This window comes from Medicago truncatula, chromosome 4 (genome assembly GCF_003473485.1).
Source record: "Medicago truncatula cultivar Jemalong A17 chromosome 4, MtrunA17r5.0-ANR, whole genome shotgun sequence".
Taxonomy (NCBI): domain Eukaryota; kingdom Viridiplantae; phylum Streptophyta; class Magnoliopsida; order Fabales; family Fabaceae; genus Medicago; species Medicago truncatula.
In genome coordinates this window covers 33,008,366-33,027,772 of record NC_053045.1, presented here as the reverse complement: position 1 = coordinate 33,027,772, position 19,407 = coordinate 33,008,366, and the positions used below count along the sequence as shown (strand labels likewise).

The window sequence follows — 19,407 nt, the reverse complement described above, 5'->3', positions numbered from 1 at the left end:
ATCAACTCTATTAGTATTTTGTTCCCAACTAGTCTCATGAATCTGGATGTAATCGCCTGAGTAAGGCTAATTATCAAATCTGAAATAAATAAAAAATATTTTCGTGAACTTTTTCATCAATGATTAGGGTTTTTTATTAAGAATACAAAAGATGCATTCTTATATAATATCTTTAATAAGTAGAAATTTTATGTTTATATTTTAGTAAATATCCTTAAAAATTAGAGATATTATGCATTTTGTAATACCAACAAATTAGAATTAAATCAAATCCCAATCAATTAATTCTGATTTTTAAATTAAATCTAATATAATCCTTAAATAAATCTTAGGAAATCAAATATAAACTAATTCTAATTCAACTTTGATTTAAAAATATAGTTATTGAAATAAAAAGAAGAAAACAAATGATAGAATTTTCTCTAAAATAATTCAAGCTTAATTTTTGCTATGATAGAGGACAATTTCGTTGGTGAGTCGAGAAACATCAATGGTGTAACAGTCCAGCTTTCGTAATTTTACATTAGTTTATGTTGCGAATTCGATGAAAATATCACACCAATAACAACTTGATGTGTGGAGCAAGGAATAATCAAACAACCAAAACAAAGTGTATGGAACAATTATAATCACAAGCCAAAAGTAGAAAACAACAGCGAGAGAAAAAGAAGAGATAACACAAAAGAATTTGTTGACCCAGTTCGGTCCAAATTGACCTAGTCTGGGGGAGAGAGCAGCCCTCCGTTCCACTATATGATAAGTAACGTTACAAAAGAGATATCAATGGGTTACATGAATAAGTCTCCCGCCTAATTCTACCCAAAGTCCTAGTCTCTTCCCGTAACCAAGAGACTCAATCCTAATAGTGTTTCCCAAGGTGAATCAACCCTCAAAGCCTAGTGTTTGTTCCAAAGAGACAAACTCTATACAACCCCTAGTTTTGTTGTTGCCTTTCTAAACCCTTGTTTCAGCCCCCTCTATCTCTAAGTTTGCTCTGATACAAGGTCTATATTTATAGTAAAAGTATTGCTTAAAATTTGGAACAAATCTGCACTCAAAAATATGTTTCTGTTTTTCGCTGCCAGCACACCATCGTGCCACGATGCGATCCCATCGTGCCACGATTTTTCCAGTGCTTTGCCTCAAACTTGAAACCTCCAATCGTGCCACGTTGCCTAGCCATCGTGCCACAATTCTGCAGAAATCTGATTTTAAGTTAACTCTTACAGTTTAAGTAGCCAATAGAGATATACCTCATGTTATTAGTAAATAAGTATTAGTAGTCTTTTCAGAGTGTTATCATTTGCCTTTAGTTCTAGCTGATCTTGTCCATAAGATTTTTTATTTCATCCTCTGAACAAGGAATGTGATCAAATATATACTTGAGGTACAATGATAAGAGCTTGACCATTAAATCATGAATTCAAATCGTTTATAAGATGAGTCTAACCAATTCGAGTGTTGCATACAAGTTTCTCAACATTGTTACTATTTGCTCTATGCTTTTGTGTTTCTTCTTCATCTACCCAAGTTACTGTGAAGTTGGGATTTGATTTTTTTCATGGATTTTTGTCGATGTTGTTGTTGAGATCCGAGAGAGAAGAGGGAGATGAGTTTTCTTTATGATGTTGTTGTTACTGTTTTGAATGAGAAGGAGGAAAGAATTTTTTGGGTTTTAATTTAATTTTTCTGGATTTTTTTTTGGGATTTGTTTAAAGTTTTTTACGAAGATATTAATATGATTGATGAAGATGAAGAAGATGAAGAAAAGCAAACACGTGCCCTTAAGGCACAAGTTTTCTTACGAAGATTTTTTTGTTGGGATTTGTTTAAAGTTTATTTCTCAAAAGATTGAAATTTAATTTTCCATAATAGATATTTTCTCTTTGTAGAAACTTTAACACGTGCCCTTAAGGCACAAGTTAACACGACCTTATTTGTTTTTTTGAAACAGCTCATTTATTGATCAATAATCATCATTACAATAAGTAACATGTGGCCAATACATTACTGAAATAAATAGGAAGACAAACAACAACCAAAAAACTATCCCCGTCAAAAAACTATTGAATCCCTGAAAAAGCCAACCAAATTTCATTCTCGTAAAATTTTAGCTATTTATTCAATTTATTAGTTCACTTCAAACCAATTTTCTTTTAAGATGACTCTGTGTCTAGAACCATTAAGACGGCTTCAAAGTCGGTTATAAGTTAGAAATGAGTATCATGGTGTAATACAATGTAGGAAAAAATAAAAAACATTTCATAAGCATCTAGAAAAAACACAATTGATTTGTTGATATAAATCCTTTAAAATCCTGATGGTCTTTTCAAAACTTATAAAAGCTTAGGATATAAATCCCTTGAAATCCAAATTACAAATCTTAAGTATCTTTTAAAATCTTAAAAGTCATTAAAATCTTACATAGTCTTTTAAAATCTACTAAACTTTTTCATATAAAATTATCTTTTAAAATTCTAATCCAATAATACCCCCTGCTGAATAACTTATATCTTCCTCAAAATTTCAATGATAGAAAACGTGGCTTCATGCGTGCCTTTGTTCAAAATCAAATAAGTTTCACATCTCAATCTCCCAAAGCATACGTGCACTCAAATAATAAAAAAGCAAGGACAAAAAAAAACTGTAAACGCCACAATAAAGTGACAAAAATATTTTGTAGGAAAGAAAGTGATAAAAATATCACAAAAAGTGCAACAAGAATATCTATATTTCCCTGTAGAAAAAAGTGAAGAGAAAAATATCTAGAAGGTAACTACAATTATTGTAGATTTGAAACTCTTAATCCTACAACTATTTACTACATTTTTATAAGCATTCCTACAACTATTTTGTCGTTAATTTTTTTTTTGTTTCACCTCATTTTTAAATAAATAGTTAAATAAAATTAATTTTATATTCTACTCGGAATTATTGAAAATCAATTTTATATTCATTCAATTTTTTTTTAGTTAAACAAAACACACTTACAGTATGTTTTGAATTGGAAAAGAAAGTAAAAGAAATGGAAGTGGGTCCAAAAAAAATATCCTTATGGCTTGTTAGGTTTTGCGTTAAAGAATTAATGACGTGGCACCCACATCCCTTAAGTGAGGTGTCGTGTCGACCATTGTGGGTGTCACGTCAGCGAAGACTAAATCAAAAGTAGCCTTGTGGATCAAAATGTCGAAGATCCAATACATAGAAGACTGTTTTGTATTTTAATTAGTTAGGGATCAAAATTGCAACTTTTGAAAAGATAGGGGACCAAAAGTGCAATTAAGCCTATTAAATATGTTTCTTTTGTGCATATACATATATGTGGTAATCTCTTATGATTAAAATTCTTTTGTCATGACATATTCCATTCTTCAAATATTTATTGCTTACTTAAAAAATATGGACTTGCATATTATTCATGGATTTATGCGTCTTTGTTTTATTTGAATAACCCAGTACTCTTAAGATGAAAGTTGGGATCGATCTCTTCAATATAACTTTGTGCTTTCTTTTGTAAATCATATTTTGTTTTATTTCTATAACTAAAAAGAAACACTCAATAACACAAGTTAAATACCATCTAAGATTAGAATTAATAAAACTTAATTTAATATTTTTGTTATCTTTAAAACTTAAATTAAGGATTTGGATTTTATCTCAACACATTTCCTAACTACTCCCAACCATACTTTAGTGTTTTCTCTTTCTCCTTTCTGCGCACTTTCAATAAAGCTAAACGTGAGAGTTTTTTTTTTTTTTTTTCCAATCATTTTGATTTGACAATTGTTTTACTCATAATAATGAATATTAATTATTTCTTACAATATAGCGAAATAGTTTTTTTTTTATGAACTCATTTGAATTAGTCTGATGGTAGTAACATGAGACATTGAAGTTTGCTCCTTTTAATATCTCGACTCTTCAAATATCTTTGAAATGATATTTTCTGATCCTCGTGAGCTTAACTCAGTTGGTATGGACAATACATAAAATATGCAAGGTCCGAGTTTCATACCCTGGCCACCACAAAAAAAAATGGTATTTCCTAAAATATAAAAATTGACAAATAACTCTTTATTTTATAGAAATAATCGTTAATTATCTAAGAATGCATAGATGATATGACACACTTTCTCGTAGCTTACCCAATGTCTTAGGTTCGAATTCAGTTTGAGCATGCAACAATGTTAAAACTCTCATAGCGAGAATTTCCCGTTCATACATTTAGATCAATACATACATAAGAAATTAGTCTCTATGATCAGACACACAAGATATATCTTATTTATACTTTTTAACTAACGGGTTATTCGGAAAAGCTCCTTATGATGTTACATTGGGTCCCAATCCAAAGATACTTTCATGTTAAAAAAAAAAATCACCAAAGATATTTAGAAATATCTCTTGTGTGCTTCAAATATCTACGCACTTTACACTTTTTAGCACACACTCTCACTTCACTTTTCAATTCACTCTTCGGAGCCCCACGCGCCGTCGCAGAAAATGTCAAAAACCACCTCATCCATCAGCGACTCTCTCGAAACACCAACACTCGATGCAGAATCTCCCACACTCCTCCACTCCATCTCATCCTACGGAGGCTACGCCTACGTTCGTATGTCCTCCCTCGCTGCCGCCGGCGACATTCGCGCAGCAGAAGCAGTTCGCGAGATGGCGTGGGAGCAGCTGCACTCTGGTCCGTGGCACTCGGTGTTGCCGGTGTGGCGTGACGCGTACTCGATGGCCTGTTTGCAAGTTGCGAAGTGTTGCTATGAAAATGGAGAGTTTAAGGAAGCACTTAGGGCTTTGGATATGGGGATTATTATGGGTGGGAGTTTGCTTAGGAAGGATTTGGATTCTTCTGTTGTGAAGGTTTCGGAGAAAGCGAGGTTGGTTAAGGTTGATGATGGAAGGTGTAAAGATTTTGGTGGCTCTGAGAATCGACTCGTTGATCTTGAATTTGATGTTTCAAAGGTGAGGTTCCTCCTCTTTTCCCTTTGAATTCAATAATGTATTGCCAGATCAATTACTGAATACGAATACACAATTGTCTGTTGTCGTATTCATTAATTGACATGACAACGTTATCATGTGTAAAATAACTTTACACCATCAGTGTATAGTAATTAAACCACCAAATTTGTAGCTGACTGTGAAAGGTGCTGTGAAATAGGACGATAAGATTATGAATATTTCAAATTTTACTCATATGAATCCTTCTCCGAGTAGAGAAAGAAAGATATGCACTGACAGTGTAAACTAGTTTTAGATTGATGTCCATGTCCAATAGAAATAGAGTATTTGGTAGTTATTTTTAATAGACTGTTACAAAACATGCATACATGGTAAAATGATTGGTTTCCATTAGATGGCGCTGTATAAATATTTTACACTGTCCATGCATAATCATTAAACTCTTCAGAGTATGCTATGGACTAAGTTGGTGGTAATATAGAGAACAACTTGACAGTTTAATAGAGTAAGAGACCTTTTGAAAGACTCATAATCTAAGGGACTTATTTGAGAGCACCCTATAAAGTCGTGGATTAATTTGGTGGTTTTCTTTCCTCCTGTTTTTTAATTAATATACTTTGATCAAGGAGTGAGTGTTGGAAAGTTATTACTACTACTAGTACTATAACTGATTCTGACATCTGAGTGAAGTTAAGTCCTATGTTGATTTTTGTCATGCCATAGCAAAAATGTATTTTGAATGAATTGATTTTCGTCAAAAAAATTGAAAGTAAATTTATTTATGTTTTGATGCATTTATGTGAAAGTAAGTTGAACAAAAACTGATTCTAAACAACATCTTTAGAGGCAAAAGCTACGAATATCAATTTCAAGTTAAAATTCATTTAAGAGCTAAAAGCAATTCTATTAGAGAGCACACAAATATGTCAAAATTAATTTTGTGCATGTTTGGAATCACAGTGGCACTTTGGTTTTGTTCAAAATGTAGCTTTTTGCACCGTGATTTTATGAAACTCACCGCAAATCCAAACATGCGCATAATTGTTTTTTAATAGAAATGTCAAGGCCCAAACTCTGGTTAAAACATATGATTGTGTGTCATCCTCAAATATGATACAAGATTGATGAAATGGATTCATATTTCATAATAAAACTCCATTGTTTGGAAGGAGTGATTGAAATAGGAGGGAAAAGAGTGGGATATGATGGAATGCATTTCGTCCATTCTATTCAATACAGCTTTTCTTCTCTTCCAGTTTGAATGGAATGGAGAAATATTTTTTCTCAATTTCATCATTATCACATTTAAACAAAGGAATGGTAATTGGTAAGCTACTCCACTCCAATAAATACCCTTTCGTTCAGCTTCACCCTCCGCTATATATCCAAAAACAGCCTTAGGGTGCTCTTCTGTGCTTCTTTCTGCACTTGTGAAGTCAGACATGAGTAAAATGATTATGGTGTGGCTGCATTTGTTTAATGTCCCTTCTAACGTTTACTTTATAGCTTTTACACTGTAGGTGCTCCAACTTTTGCCTGTTAAGTCCCTTGCTTCAAAGCTTGTAGTGAAGAGATCTGCCTTGTCACTGGAGAACTTCCTGAAAGATCATTACCTGGCTGGCTCTCCAGTTATCATCAGCGACTGCATGGCGCACTGGCCAGCCAAGAAAAACTGGAATAATATAGATTACTTGCTAAGAGTTGCTGGTGACCGCACTGTTCCGGTTGAGGTAATTGCTCCTGTTGATTTGCAACTAAAATGCATGGCACCTCCTCTTTGAACTTTGAAGAACAAATTTTATAGATATAAAGTTTTCAAAATCGGGTGCATGTGTTTAGTTTCTTGATTTCACAGGGAAAAACAGATAGCTGGGTGCCAATTTTCCCCATTGATACTCAGATCCTTTGGATTAAACTCTCACCTTAACTAACAATTACAAAACTTTAACTTAACTCAATTATAGGCTGTAAATGTTCATTAGCTGTTAGATTCAAAGCTATATTCTGAAATTTAAGTTCTTTTTTTGGTAATCATTCTTAAACAACTTTGTTGCTAGTATTTTGGAAAATTCACTGGGCAGTTTGAGCAAAAAGTAATGGTGTATGCCTGTAAAGAAAAGTAGGGTGAGGGAAATTCAAGTGAAAACTTTGCATTGAACACTTAGTTTGACAAACTTAAACTTAATACACTTTGATTACATTGGTAACATAATTATTATCTTCTAATTATAACTTATTTCTCATCCCCTCTTTTTAAAATAGCTAAATTTATTTCTACGGACAACCAGAATTAATCATAAATTCATCCACTAGGAAATTATTTAATCGGAACATACTTCAATGCAATCTCTTGCATTGTGTGCAATCCCTTTAAATATCTCTCTGAATGCATAGGCCTAAAAATGCTCTATGTAGAAATCATAGAACTTTTACCCTGTCATGCATCTGTCAAGTGAATAAATAAATTTGTTTGGTTGCAACAGTTGGTGATTGAAGACTCACCCCTCCCCCCATTCTGTGACAAATCCTGACAGATTCTGTTTTAGCCACCAAGTTGTTGAACTGAAACTGGAAATGGATGCAATAAAAGTTGAAAGATTTGCTTCATGTGATTGTAAATGTTAATTGTAATTGCAGTACCTCCCCTCCCATCTTTACACTGTAATTTGTATTTTACCTCAAGTATTGTTTGTATTTATGTCATGTCACCTCGTGTAATATTTTTTTTCTGTGATGGTGGCAAAGTCGTTGAATTTGTTTAACTGTATACTGGAAGAAAAGGGTAAGTGTGCGGCATTCTTTGCAGGTTGGGAAAAACTATTTATGTGCAGATTGGAAGCAAGAGCTAGTTACATTTTCAGAGTTCCTTGATCGGATAAGATCTAATGGCTGTTCACCTGGCGGTCCTACATATCTTGCTCAGCATCCCTTGTTTGATCAGGTATTCAAAGTTTAGTTTATTTTGTCTACAATTCCAACTCTTGTAATTATGATATGCAAGTTCAGGACTTTTACTTCTCTTTCAGTTTCTGACACTCTTGAATTGGCAGATAAATGAGCTTCGGAGAGATATCTTTATTCCTGACTATTGTTTTACTGGTGGAGGGGAGCTAAGATCTCTCAATGCTTGGTTTGGTCCAGCTGGAACAGTAACACCATTACACCATGATCCGCATCATAACATACTAGCACAGGTATTTTAGTTGTATACTTGTATAGTTTCTCTTGTGAATAATTGTAGACTTGTAGAGTTGTATTGAACAATTGCAAATTAAAGCTGCTTGTTAAACACTCACCTCCCCCTAGGCCCTGCACAAAAGTAACTCATATTAGATACCCCTTGCTGTTGTGGACTTATGGTTCTTGTTTCTTTTGAGCACTTGTAAGTAGTTATATTACTGAAATAAAGGTCACATACTCCCATGAGTCCAACTTCGACAAATACTATGACCAAGCCAGATTCATGCTTCTTACCTAGATTACAATTGTGTTATGGTTCTAAATGTACACTTTATAGCTGGCAACCTTGCATGGCATAGTTGATGTACTTCCAGCAATACAATTGTGAGAAACCTGTGATACTTCTAGTTATTTAAATTGTTTACAAAATGCTGCGTACATTACCAGTGCACCATAGAATGATATATTTGACGGAGTTTAATGTCTTGTTTCACACTTCCAGGTTGTTGGGAAAAAATACGTTAGGCTTTATCCAGCATCTTTGTCTGAGGAACTTTTCCCCTACTCAGAAACCATGCTTTGCAATTCCAGCCAGGTATTTAGTTTTTGAACTGTATAATTGAATAATTTCTTGTGCAGTCTACTTATGCCTTTACTTGGAAGAATACCACTATCACTGCAACCCATTTGAATGGCCAAAGAACTCTAGAAGCATTTCATTAATTCTGTTGTGAATTCGATGAAAAAACCACACCAATAACAAACTTGATGTGAATAATCAAGCAACCAAAACACAAAGTGTACGGAACAATTATAAACACAAGCCAAAAGTAGAAAACAACAGCGAGAGAAAAGGAAGAGAGAACACAAGAGAATTTGTTGACCCAGTTCGGTCCAAATTGACCTAGTCTGGGGGAGAGAGCAGCCCTCCGTTTCACTATATGATGCGTAACGTTTACAAAAGAGATATCAATGGGTTACAAGAATAAGTCTCCCGCCTAATTCTACCCAAAGTCTCAATCTCTTCCCGTAACCAAGAGACTCAATCCTAATAGTGTTTCCCAAGGTGAACCAACCCTCAAACCCTAGTGTTTGTTCCAAAGAGACAAACTCTATACAAACCCTAGTTTTGTTGTTGCCTTTCTAAACCCTAGTTTACGCCCCCTCTATCTCCAAGTTTACTCCGATACAAGGTCTATATTTATAGTAAAAGTATCGCTTAAAATTTGGAACAAATCTGCATCCAAAAATACGTTTCTGTTATTCGCTGCCAGCGCACCATCGTGCCACGTTGCAATCCCATCGTGCCGCGAAAAATCCAGTGACTTGCCTCAAAACTGAAACCTCCATTCGTGCCACGTTGTAGAAATTTTTGCAGAACCTGATTTTAAGTTAACTTTCACAATTCTCCACCTTGACTTCAAATCAGTGATGATGCCAATTTAACATCAACCACCATTGCTGCTCCTTCCTTTGCTTTCCACTGCACCAAGTAGCTCCACAAGTTTACACCCTAACCTCTTCAACCATCGGAATGCCTTCCGCCCTTTTCAAGATCCTTGTGTCCAAACTACTCAAGGCATTTTAGGTAGTTCCACAAGTGCACACCTTAATCTCTTCTGCCTTCAGAATGTCTTCCACCTTCTCGAAGGTCCTTGCAGTCCAACTACTCTAGGAATTTTAGGTAGTTCCACAAGCATTCATCATAACATCTTCAACACAGGACATCTCCCGCTTCCTGAATATTACCTTGCATCCAATCACCCTTGGCCTTTTTTTACGGTAATCCCGCAAGCCGTGCTATACATTCTTCAACCTCCGGAATGCATTCCGTCTTCATGAAGAAATCCCTTGCTCACCATAGAGCATAGCACCCAAGGTCCTCCATAGTCGTACCATTACCGGTGTGTTCAACTCCACCTCGCGCTGAGCGCATTCTACCTCAACTAGTAAATGCGTACATCTCACTATGTCTTCAACCTTGAAACTCCACCTCAACAGGTAGATCATGAGTATTGTTGCCTCCACCTCTCCAGACTGGCTTTGCAATTCCAGCCAGGTATTTAGTTTTTGAACTGTATAATTGAATAATTTCTTGTGCAGTCTACTTATGCCTTTACTTGGAAGAATACCACTATCACTGCAACCCATTTGAATGGCCAAAGAACTCTAGAAGTATTTCATTAATTCTGTTGTGAATTCGATGAAAAAACCACACCAATAACAAACTTGATGTGAATAATCAAGCAACCAAAACAAAGTGTATGGAACAATTATAAACACAAGCCAAAAGTAGAAAACAACAGCGAGAGAAAAGGAAGAGAGAACACAAGAGAATTTGTTGACCCAGTTCGGTCCAAATTGACCTAGTCTGGGGGAGAGAGCAGCCCTCCGTTTCACTATATGATGTGTATCGTTTACAAAAGAGATATCAATGGGTTACAAGAATAAGTCTCCCGCCTAATTCTACCCAAAGTCTCAATCTCTTCCCGTAACCAAGAGACTCAATCCTAATAGTGTTTCCCAAGGTGAATCAACCCTCAAACCCTGGTGTTTGTTCCAAAGAGACAAACTCTATACAAACCCTAGTTTTGTTGTTGTCTTTCTAAACCCTAGTTTCAGCCCCCTCTATCTCCAAGTTTACTCGGATACAAGGTCTATATTTATAGTAAAAGTATCGCTTAAAATTTGGAACAAATATGCACCCAAAAATACGTTTCTGTTATTCGATGCCAGCGTACCATCGTGCCACGTTGCAATCCCATCGTGCCACGAAAAATCCAGTGACTTGCGTCAAAACTGAAACCTCCAATCGTGCCACGTTGCAGAAATCGTGCCAGAACCTGATTTTAAGTTAACTCTCACAATATCAACATATTTTCTTTCTCTTATCTTTTCTTATTCCACTCTGTATAGGCATGTATTTTTATCACAAACCTAAAAGTTTCTATCTGATATCTGTTATGATGTCGTATTTTCCAGTTTAACTATACAATATAATATGGAATATTTTTAAGCCCAAGACTCTGCCTGTTGCAGTGGTTTGCGGTATCATTTGTAAAAATCTATGCACACGGAACAAGACATCCCATCCATTCCCTGTGCGTTTATAATATTAGGTGTTCATTTGTATTATTGCTTTGATACTTTTTGAAATCTGTCTCCATGTTAACTGGACATTTTGTATTGTTTGAAGGTTGATTTAGATGACGTTGATGAGATGAAGTTTCCTAAGGTGCAAGACTTGGAATTTGTAGACTGTATTTTAGAGGAAGGTGAAATGTTATATATCCCGCCAAAGTGGTGGCACTATGTGCGGTCTTTAACTACCAGTTTATCAGTTAGCTTTTGGTGGAGTGACGGTGAAAGTTCATCTCCGTCTTAATGTCGTGTTACTTTGATGTCTACATTTCATTATTAATAATGGAGAAGACAAGCATATCCTAAGTTGCGTTGCTGATATCTATGTGATTGATCCTTTTACATCCCAATTACAGCTGTATCCTCGTGCATGAACATCATTTTCTGCACCTGTTGCCATCGCCCTAATATATTTATATAAGGAAATGTATTACAAAGCTACTGAGACAAGCATTTTGATATTTGAGTGGGACTCAATCTCATGCCCTTCTATTACTATTTAGAAAGGCTGTTGATTCGCAGTCCTGAAAACTGAATCAATGTTCTGTCTATTTGTATTTGATAATCTTACTAAAATATTCAAGCTTTGGCTTGTGTATGAACCTTTCATTTGACCAAGTTTTTTTCTACTTGCTACTAGATAACTTATCTGTTGTGTTGATCAATTCTTGCTTTTCTTTATCTCGACAAGAGGGTTTAATTTATTGTCTTTCATCTTTTGCGGATTGTATGCGAATTAGGATTATTACAGCAACCACATGAAATAAACTTCACAAGGTAGGCTTATAACTTTGAAGATTCTGTATTTTTCTGCTTTTGAATATGATTTCTCTTGAATCATCCAAATTTAAGAACCTTTTTGTGTGGTTTGCTGTTGTAACAATAATTTAATTTTGGTAACTATCAGTTGCATTTCTGAATCTTCATATACTCAATAACAAACAATGAGTTTGTAGTAGATTAAACAAATTTGAACGAATATTAAAATTAATTATCAAATAGATTTGGCTTCTTACAGTGAAATAATACATGTTTCCTAGTTTTATTTAGGCTGTGGATTTGTACCTGCAAAGGACCTTACACCTTAATACCCTATCTTTAACATAAAACCCTGGATTAACCATGATCTTAACTTTGCTTGGACCCTGTGACCTTGGACTCATATCTTCCATATAGCGATGATCAAAGGTTCTATTCTCTTCGACCCTTAAAACTCCCAGTGGTGGGTTGAAAGAAAATGCAAGCAAATGTAGCAACCACATGCATTTTGCAGCCACAAAGAAAGCTTGAAGGAGCTGTTCAGGCCAAGGCCTAATCCAATTTAGAGTACTGGTAATACAACTCATTTTCTGATCACAAAACTTGCTAAACTCTTCACTGTAATATTTTGTTCCCTTTCTCAGTACTTCATTCCAGCTCAAATTCCTAAGAGCAACGAATGACGAGAATTTCGCTTGGCGGTCTTCATGACGGTCTATGAATTTTGAGCATCCGTTCGTTTGAAAAATGCAATTCTCAAAGTCTTGGTAGAGAGCCTGATTTATGAAAGCTTCAAAATGATACAGAACTGCCTTTGAGTACTTGGAATTTAGAGACAGCTTATACGGTTGAAGAAGCGAGTTCAAATTTTCTATCAATGAGTGATCAGTTTCTTCAATGTTGTTTATAAGGTTCTTACAGAACTGCTTCACTGATAATCTTGACTCCGATACTATCTGCAAGAATCCCTCTATCATTACTTCCTCGTTCACAGGCATTGAATTTTCATCATTTCCGTCAATTGATTTCCCTCTCTGAGGAAGATTACTAAGCTTAATCTGTTCACAAAGTTGAGAATCCCTTGCCTGTGTCTGCATGGATTGCTTCAAAGCTTTCTTCAGCTCTTCACAGTAATTCTCCAAGTACTCCATCTTCTGTCTCAACTCTCCCAATGAACATCGCATCTCAGAAACTTCCATCAACGCCACATCTCTATTCTCGTTCGCTTCTATCAACTCTTTCTTCAATGCCTCAATTGACATTATTCCTATGTCCTTGAGAACCTGAGAAACATCCTCAGATTCTGCTCTATTAGGAGAATTCTCATTCTTATGCTTCTTCTTTAACCGAGGAAACAACCACGAAATCACCCCTTTGCTTTTTGTTTCAGACTGAAACGACGAGTGGGAATCTGTGGCAGGAACAACAATATTGGAGCTCTTGCTGTTCCTTGCACTCTCCAGTTCACTAGTTATAATTGCAGGGTTACATTTATTGCAGGAGGATACTGATTTAGAATCCTCTAAACTGTTTCTTCTCTTACACCTGTAGCTTTCGTTCGTAGGCGATGTTTGAAGAACAGTTATATGATTTGCACAAGAACCGGTTACGGATTTGGTGTCATCAACAGGACATATGTGAGATTCTAGGTTGGTAAAACCACAAGGTAGTAGTACCCCTTTTCTTGAACTTGGTTTATCCCTGTAATCTTGTACACTGGTTTCTATGCTGTTTCCTGATTCTCCTTCATCCCAACTTTCTGATATTGTTAGGCATTTCGTGTGGTTTTGGTTGTATCCCATAATTGGGTCATCTTCATAGCTCTGTCAATAATAATTTTCACATTTAGAAACTTATTATCCATAAAAAAAAAATTAAAAAAAAAATTTCAGGGTAAAGTTGGGGAATTACAAACTATGCAACACTTGACACTTTTGATTAAAGACATGATCCATGTCTGACACGCGTCGGAACCGAACGACACTGATACATGTGGTTACATTCAATTATTCTATTTTCTCAAATTAACAGCGTCGACGTGTCAGTGTATCCGATGTCCGACACTGCATGAGTTTCATACAGCCATAAATATTGATACAAACCTGATAAACAATTATAAAGTTGGAAATCTAAAATACATGATATTAGTCTCTAGAAAAAGCAAGAATCAGATAATAAACGTCATCATTAGGAATTTGCCACAGGATTCAGTTTAAAATTAAGACTTATTGAACCTTAAAAGTTCCATGACAATGAAAGTAAGCAAAGAAAGTTTAAAACTTTAAACTCTCATTCTAGGTTGGTGTTTTTTGAGAATAAATAAGATAGGGAAAGGAGAACAATTGAAAAATGCAACTGTAACAACAATGACATCTACCAACCAAGCTATAAACAAGGAATAAATTTCATAATTTTGTGAGAATTACATATTCTTGCATATTCAATGAATTCAGGTACTTTGGATTTCTGTCCCTATCAATGATAACAGTAACAATCACATTTCATGCATAATTTACCAAATCAAAAGTAACTTTTTTTCAACAAAATATCTGTGTTAAAATGAACTGAACATAAATTAGAAGACCCTTTTCATCAAGAAAATCAAAATTGAAGAAAAGAAAGAAATTCTCACAGGTGTGAAAACAGGGTAATCATGAGCAGAGAACTGAGAAACAGAGCGTGAAACAGGGGAAGGAGATAGAAACTTTGCATTGGTTGAGCTATTTCCTCGCATTAAAGCAGCATGAAGAGCTCTTAGTTCCACTGCTTTGGCTATAGCAACCTTAATTTCCTGTCTTGTAGTTTCTGAGTTTCCATTGTTGTTGTCTTTGAAAACTTGTGTTGAAGTATTTGTTGAAGCCATGAAACATAACAGAGAAACAGAACAAAATGGAACATGTAAATTTCTTGAAGATAATAATATTATTGTGATAATATTAAAGTGGTTAAGTGGTGTTCAATTCCTTAAAAAAAAAAAAAAAAAAGTGGTGTTCAATTCAACGGTTGGATTTGATTTGAAGACTATGTCTAAAGAGATTGGGGTTGCGTGTAGTCAAAAGACTATAAGTGTACTTCAGTCGACTATAACTAGATCATTCAATCAAGATCAGACGATTCAGATTTTAAGTTTAAATTTTTAATTTAAAAATAATAATTAAGATCGAGTTTAAAATTTAAATCGTTTGATCTTGATTAGACGGTTATGATGTGCAAACAATGGTGAATCCTAATCTATATCTATAGTCTATAAATGTGAGATAGAGAGAAGAACCTAAGTCTTAACTATTTTTGTTTTTATTCTTATAGGAAAATTAATGGACTTAAAGTGTGTGAATATGATGATGTGAAAACTGAAGAGAAAAGGGAAAAAAGAGAATGAAATTTTGACTCTTTCTTTGTTATGTGTACATACATCATCAATGTGCTGTATTACCAATATGCCCATATATTCCAAATTTCACCATAATAGGTGGTGATAGTGGTACCATTGTTTCACATGAATATGATTATTACTTTAGTACGAACGTTAGGTTCCATGCCACTATGTTGCGCCACTAATTCAGCTTTTAATTTGAGAATATTATGAACTAAAGTTGCTTTAAAATTCATTGTTACTTCGTGTGTAATCATTATAGTTATGGTTATGGCATGGGTATGTTTCATTTACATAATAAAAACGTGTCAAGTGATAAGATAGTGCCTAAAAAATTGATAAGATTGTGTCTCAATGTTTTGAAAATTGGATTAATCCGTCGATTTAATCGGTTGAATCAAGAGCTAGTCAACTTGTAGTGTGGTTTGTTCTTAGTAACATCGTAGTATGGTTGAATTTGATTGAACTGAGAATAATCTGGTTTAATCGTGATTGGTTTAACTAATTTTAATTTTCTATTTTATTTTTTCTTTTGATATTTTAATACTTAATTTTTTGACTAAAATTAAACTATGCTCTGACGATTGGTTTAATTAATTTTAATTTTCTATTTTTTATTTTGATATTTTAATACTTCTTAATTTTTAAACTATAATTGAACTGTGTCTTGAAAGTCTCAATATTTCGATCTCCGATCAACTTTTAATTTATTAGATGATTTCTTTTTGTAAATCAAATGTATTATTTGTGCATAACTATAGTGATTAATCATCTAAGGTAATTCAGATTCATTTAACAAGTGGGAATAATCAAAAGCTTGATTCATGGAATTGTGCTTAAATTGAACAATTTCAAAAGTTTTTAACTTGGTCAATTGGAAAAGTTTACTTTTGTAGATCTATAACAATGCAATTATGTTGGATGAGGTCAATATTCTTCAAATCAAAAAATTGAATTGAATATCGATGCTGCTGATGCGTAAAGGTGCAGTAATGTTGGGAAAAAGGAGAAAGAAAAATAACTAAACACTGCAAACATTGAATCATATATATGAGACAGGGTGTCATTGTGGGTATCAAGTGATGAAAGAGTGCATGGGACAGCACTTTTAAATTACATAATGGTCCTCATATGCCATGTTTTGAATAATAGTTTCAAAAGTGAAAGGGCTCTTTTCAAGAGAGATATATCAAGACATTAGTGAGACTATTTAAAAAAAATAATAATAATAATATTATTGAAAGTCTTCTATTTTGGTCTATCTCTCTTATAAATTTAAAAATAAATAAATTGGGGAAGAAGAACTTTATTTTTTAACGTTACAAAATCAAACATTTACCGTAGAGTTAACACCTCATAGACAAAATTATATCTCTCTTGTAAATAGAATCATATATTTTTTAGTCTTCGTAAACTTAACTTAGTTGATACAGACATTACATAATATATGAAGAGGTTGGTGTTCGAACCTCGGACACCTTAAAAATGTGGATTCCTAACCACTAAGCTTCTTGAAAAAAAAAATCATATATTTTTATGAAATAGAATATATCAACTAAGTGCATAAATCCTAGCTGACAAAAGAATGTTGAAATTGTTTGACCAAACATTGTGACTGGGGTTCGAGCATCAGCTCCTCCACTCACGTGTTTGAGTTCCCAATAATTTTTGTCATTTCTTCTATTAAAAAAAATTGAACTTAGTTTTCAAAATGAAGAATCTTGAATGGTACCATTTACATACTTTACATGTAACTCCATAACATGCAGAGAAATCGTTGGGAGGATTTAATTTTTAAACCCTAATAATATATGATTTTTGAGGATAAAATTCAATGGATTTCACTCAAATTCAAATGGAATATACAAATTACAAAGTGGACAATGATATTATACAAAAACAATTATTAAATCATGGAATCGCTGTAACATAAGTTGATTTCTTTTTGTTTATCATATTAATTTATTTTCTTTTGGCGTAAACATTTGTACACTTATGTATATTCACATGTTCAAGTGGTTACATTCTGCTTGAGTTCAAGTAATTGTCCATATTAAAGACAGTGACTTTTATAAGCTAGCTAGGACCACATTTGCATCAACCTCACACCTTCACCATCGTACTGCGAAATATTATGTTATCCGGTTACTTGAAGAAAAAAAAAATTGGACAATGAAGGTAACCACAAAAATTTATGAATGAATTCCACATTAAAATGTTAATGATGTTCCCAAAATAATTGTCAAATGAAAGTGGAAAACTAGGTGCATGAGATAAAACTAGGATGATATCATAATTAATCTATTGGTACTAAAATATTATTATATTTTTTTTTAAGGAGGATATATCATAATTTCCATAATTATATAATATTATAATATATTATATGATACTATATTTATCTATGTACACAATGTAATATATTATATATGGTATCAAATATATGTTATATAGTTGGTAAGAAGTTGACTCATACTCTGTAAAGACGTGAGTTCAACTCTTATTGTCGGTGTAAGGATCTTATTTATGTGTGAATCAAAATATATAAATCCTAGTTTAGCTAGGACAGTACGACTATTACCGTTTCATCTATCAGCAAAAAAAATCAAATTACTTAGGGATTACTCATAGTGTAAGGTGTAACTCATGAAATGTATCTTTCTATTTGATCTTTATTCTTTCATTGGCAAGGAGAATAGGAGACATCAAAATTCTCTAACAAAGACATAGATACATGAGGGAAACTCTATGTGATCATTACTTATCAATTCAAATATCCTTTAACTTCTCTTGATAATGTAAATCTTGAAGACATCTTTGGCTTGCAATCATAGCTCTTACACATTTGGGGTTATAAAAGGAATAAACTTTTTGGAAAATCTCAGACAAAGGAATATGGGACCATTAAGCTCATATTGTTTGCAACAGACACAACCATTAACAAATGTCACATTGAACTAGGAAATGTCCATTCAGTATTATTGTAGAACAAATTGGATAAAAATCTTCTTGAAAAATCTTTTTTGTTTCCTAGTCCTTTCATCCACACAAAATATGGTGAGGGTCACTTCTCTTTCATTTTCACTCACAATCACAGCCTAGCTTGAAAGAAACTAGTGATATTTGTCACTTTTAGGGTACCCTTGTGAGGATTAAAAGAGGAAATTGTAAGAAAACTAACAAACCAAGTACAAATTACACACTATAACAAGTGCGATTCTATCTATAGTTAATATGAAATGACAATAACACTTCACCTACCTATTTTGTGAGTGATGAATAAAATATCTGCACAAGTTTGCTATGTTGAACTTAAGTCGGTAGAATATGAATAATGGCTGATTGTGGTGAATTAGTTGAGTTTTGTTAGTATTAGTTTTTTTTTTTCAAATTTCATTGTAACCAATTTTATAATTTTTCACGTCATATTTGGTACACACCTCTTCTAATACCACACAAAAATGTGACACGTGATCATGTAGCCTTCACAACCCAACCTAACACTCTCTTTTATATAGGTGAGAAATTACTAAAATGTCCTTTCACTGGAGATGTATAATGGAGTAGAGAAAAAAGAATGTCAACGTAACATTAACCCTTGTTTAAGACATCTAATATTTTAGTAGCTTTCCAAACGGCCACCTTACAAATCTTTTTTTTGGTAGATAAACGAGATGGCAAAGCCATCATAAACTCACACACGTAAAGTGGAGGTACCGAGGTTCGAACCTCGGTCATTACGTCCGGCCTAACAATTTCGGCATTTTTGCCAGTTGAGCTAGGACTTATGAGACTTACAAATCTATTTTAATAAACTAATATAAGAAAATATTTAAATATATTTTCTATCATAAATGTTTTAGAATAATTAAATATAATTACATATATACCCTCTGGTTACTATTATAAGAAAATATCTATAGTTTAGAATCATTCAATTAATTATGTATATGGTATTTATTATAGACCACATGCATCAT

General features: G+C 33.7%; 2 protein-coding genes across 3 annotated transcripts; one reads left to right on the top strand and one right to left on the bottom strand.

Annotated features, from left to right (window-relative positions):
• Positions 1 to 4,392: 4,392 nt before the first annotated feature.
• Positions 4,393 to 11,924, top strand: LOC25492610 (lysine-specific demethylase JMJ30). The gene is made up of 6 exons (XM_013600777.3): positions 4,393 to 4,974; positions 6,495 to 6,704; positions 7,781 to 7,915; positions 8,025 to 8,168; positions 8,657 to 8,749; positions 11,351 to 11,924. The coding sequence occupies exons 1-6, from the start codon at positions 4,504 to 4,506 to the stop codon at positions 11,537 to 11,539; spliced, it is 1,242 nt and encodes a 413-aa protein (XP_013456231.1). The 5' UTR covers positions 4,393 to 4,503; the 3' UTR covers positions 11,540 to 11,924.
• A 327-nt stretch (positions 11,925 to 12,251) lies between these two features.
• Positions 12,252 to 14,984, bottom strand: LOC25492609 (IRK-interacting protein). Of its 2 annotated transcripts, none has more exons than XM_013600776.3 (2): positions 14,687 to 14,984; positions 12,252 to 13,877 (listed from the first exon to the last, which is right to left on the bottom strand). In XM_013600776.3, the coding sequence occupies exons 1-2, from the start codon at positions 14,915 to 14,917 to the stop codon at positions 12,342 to 12,344; spliced, it is 1,767 nt and encodes a 588-aa protein (XP_013456230.1). In that variant the 5' UTR covers positions 14,918 to 14,984; the 3' UTR covers positions 12,252 to 12,341. The 2 variants fall into 2 exon arrangements, with proteins under 2 accessions (XP_013456230.1, XP_039689596.1); XM_039833662.1 differs by lacking the exon at positions 14,687 to 14,984 and adding an exon at positions 14,157 to 14,660.
• Between the last annotated feature and the right edge of the window lie 4,423 nt (positions 14,985 to 19,407).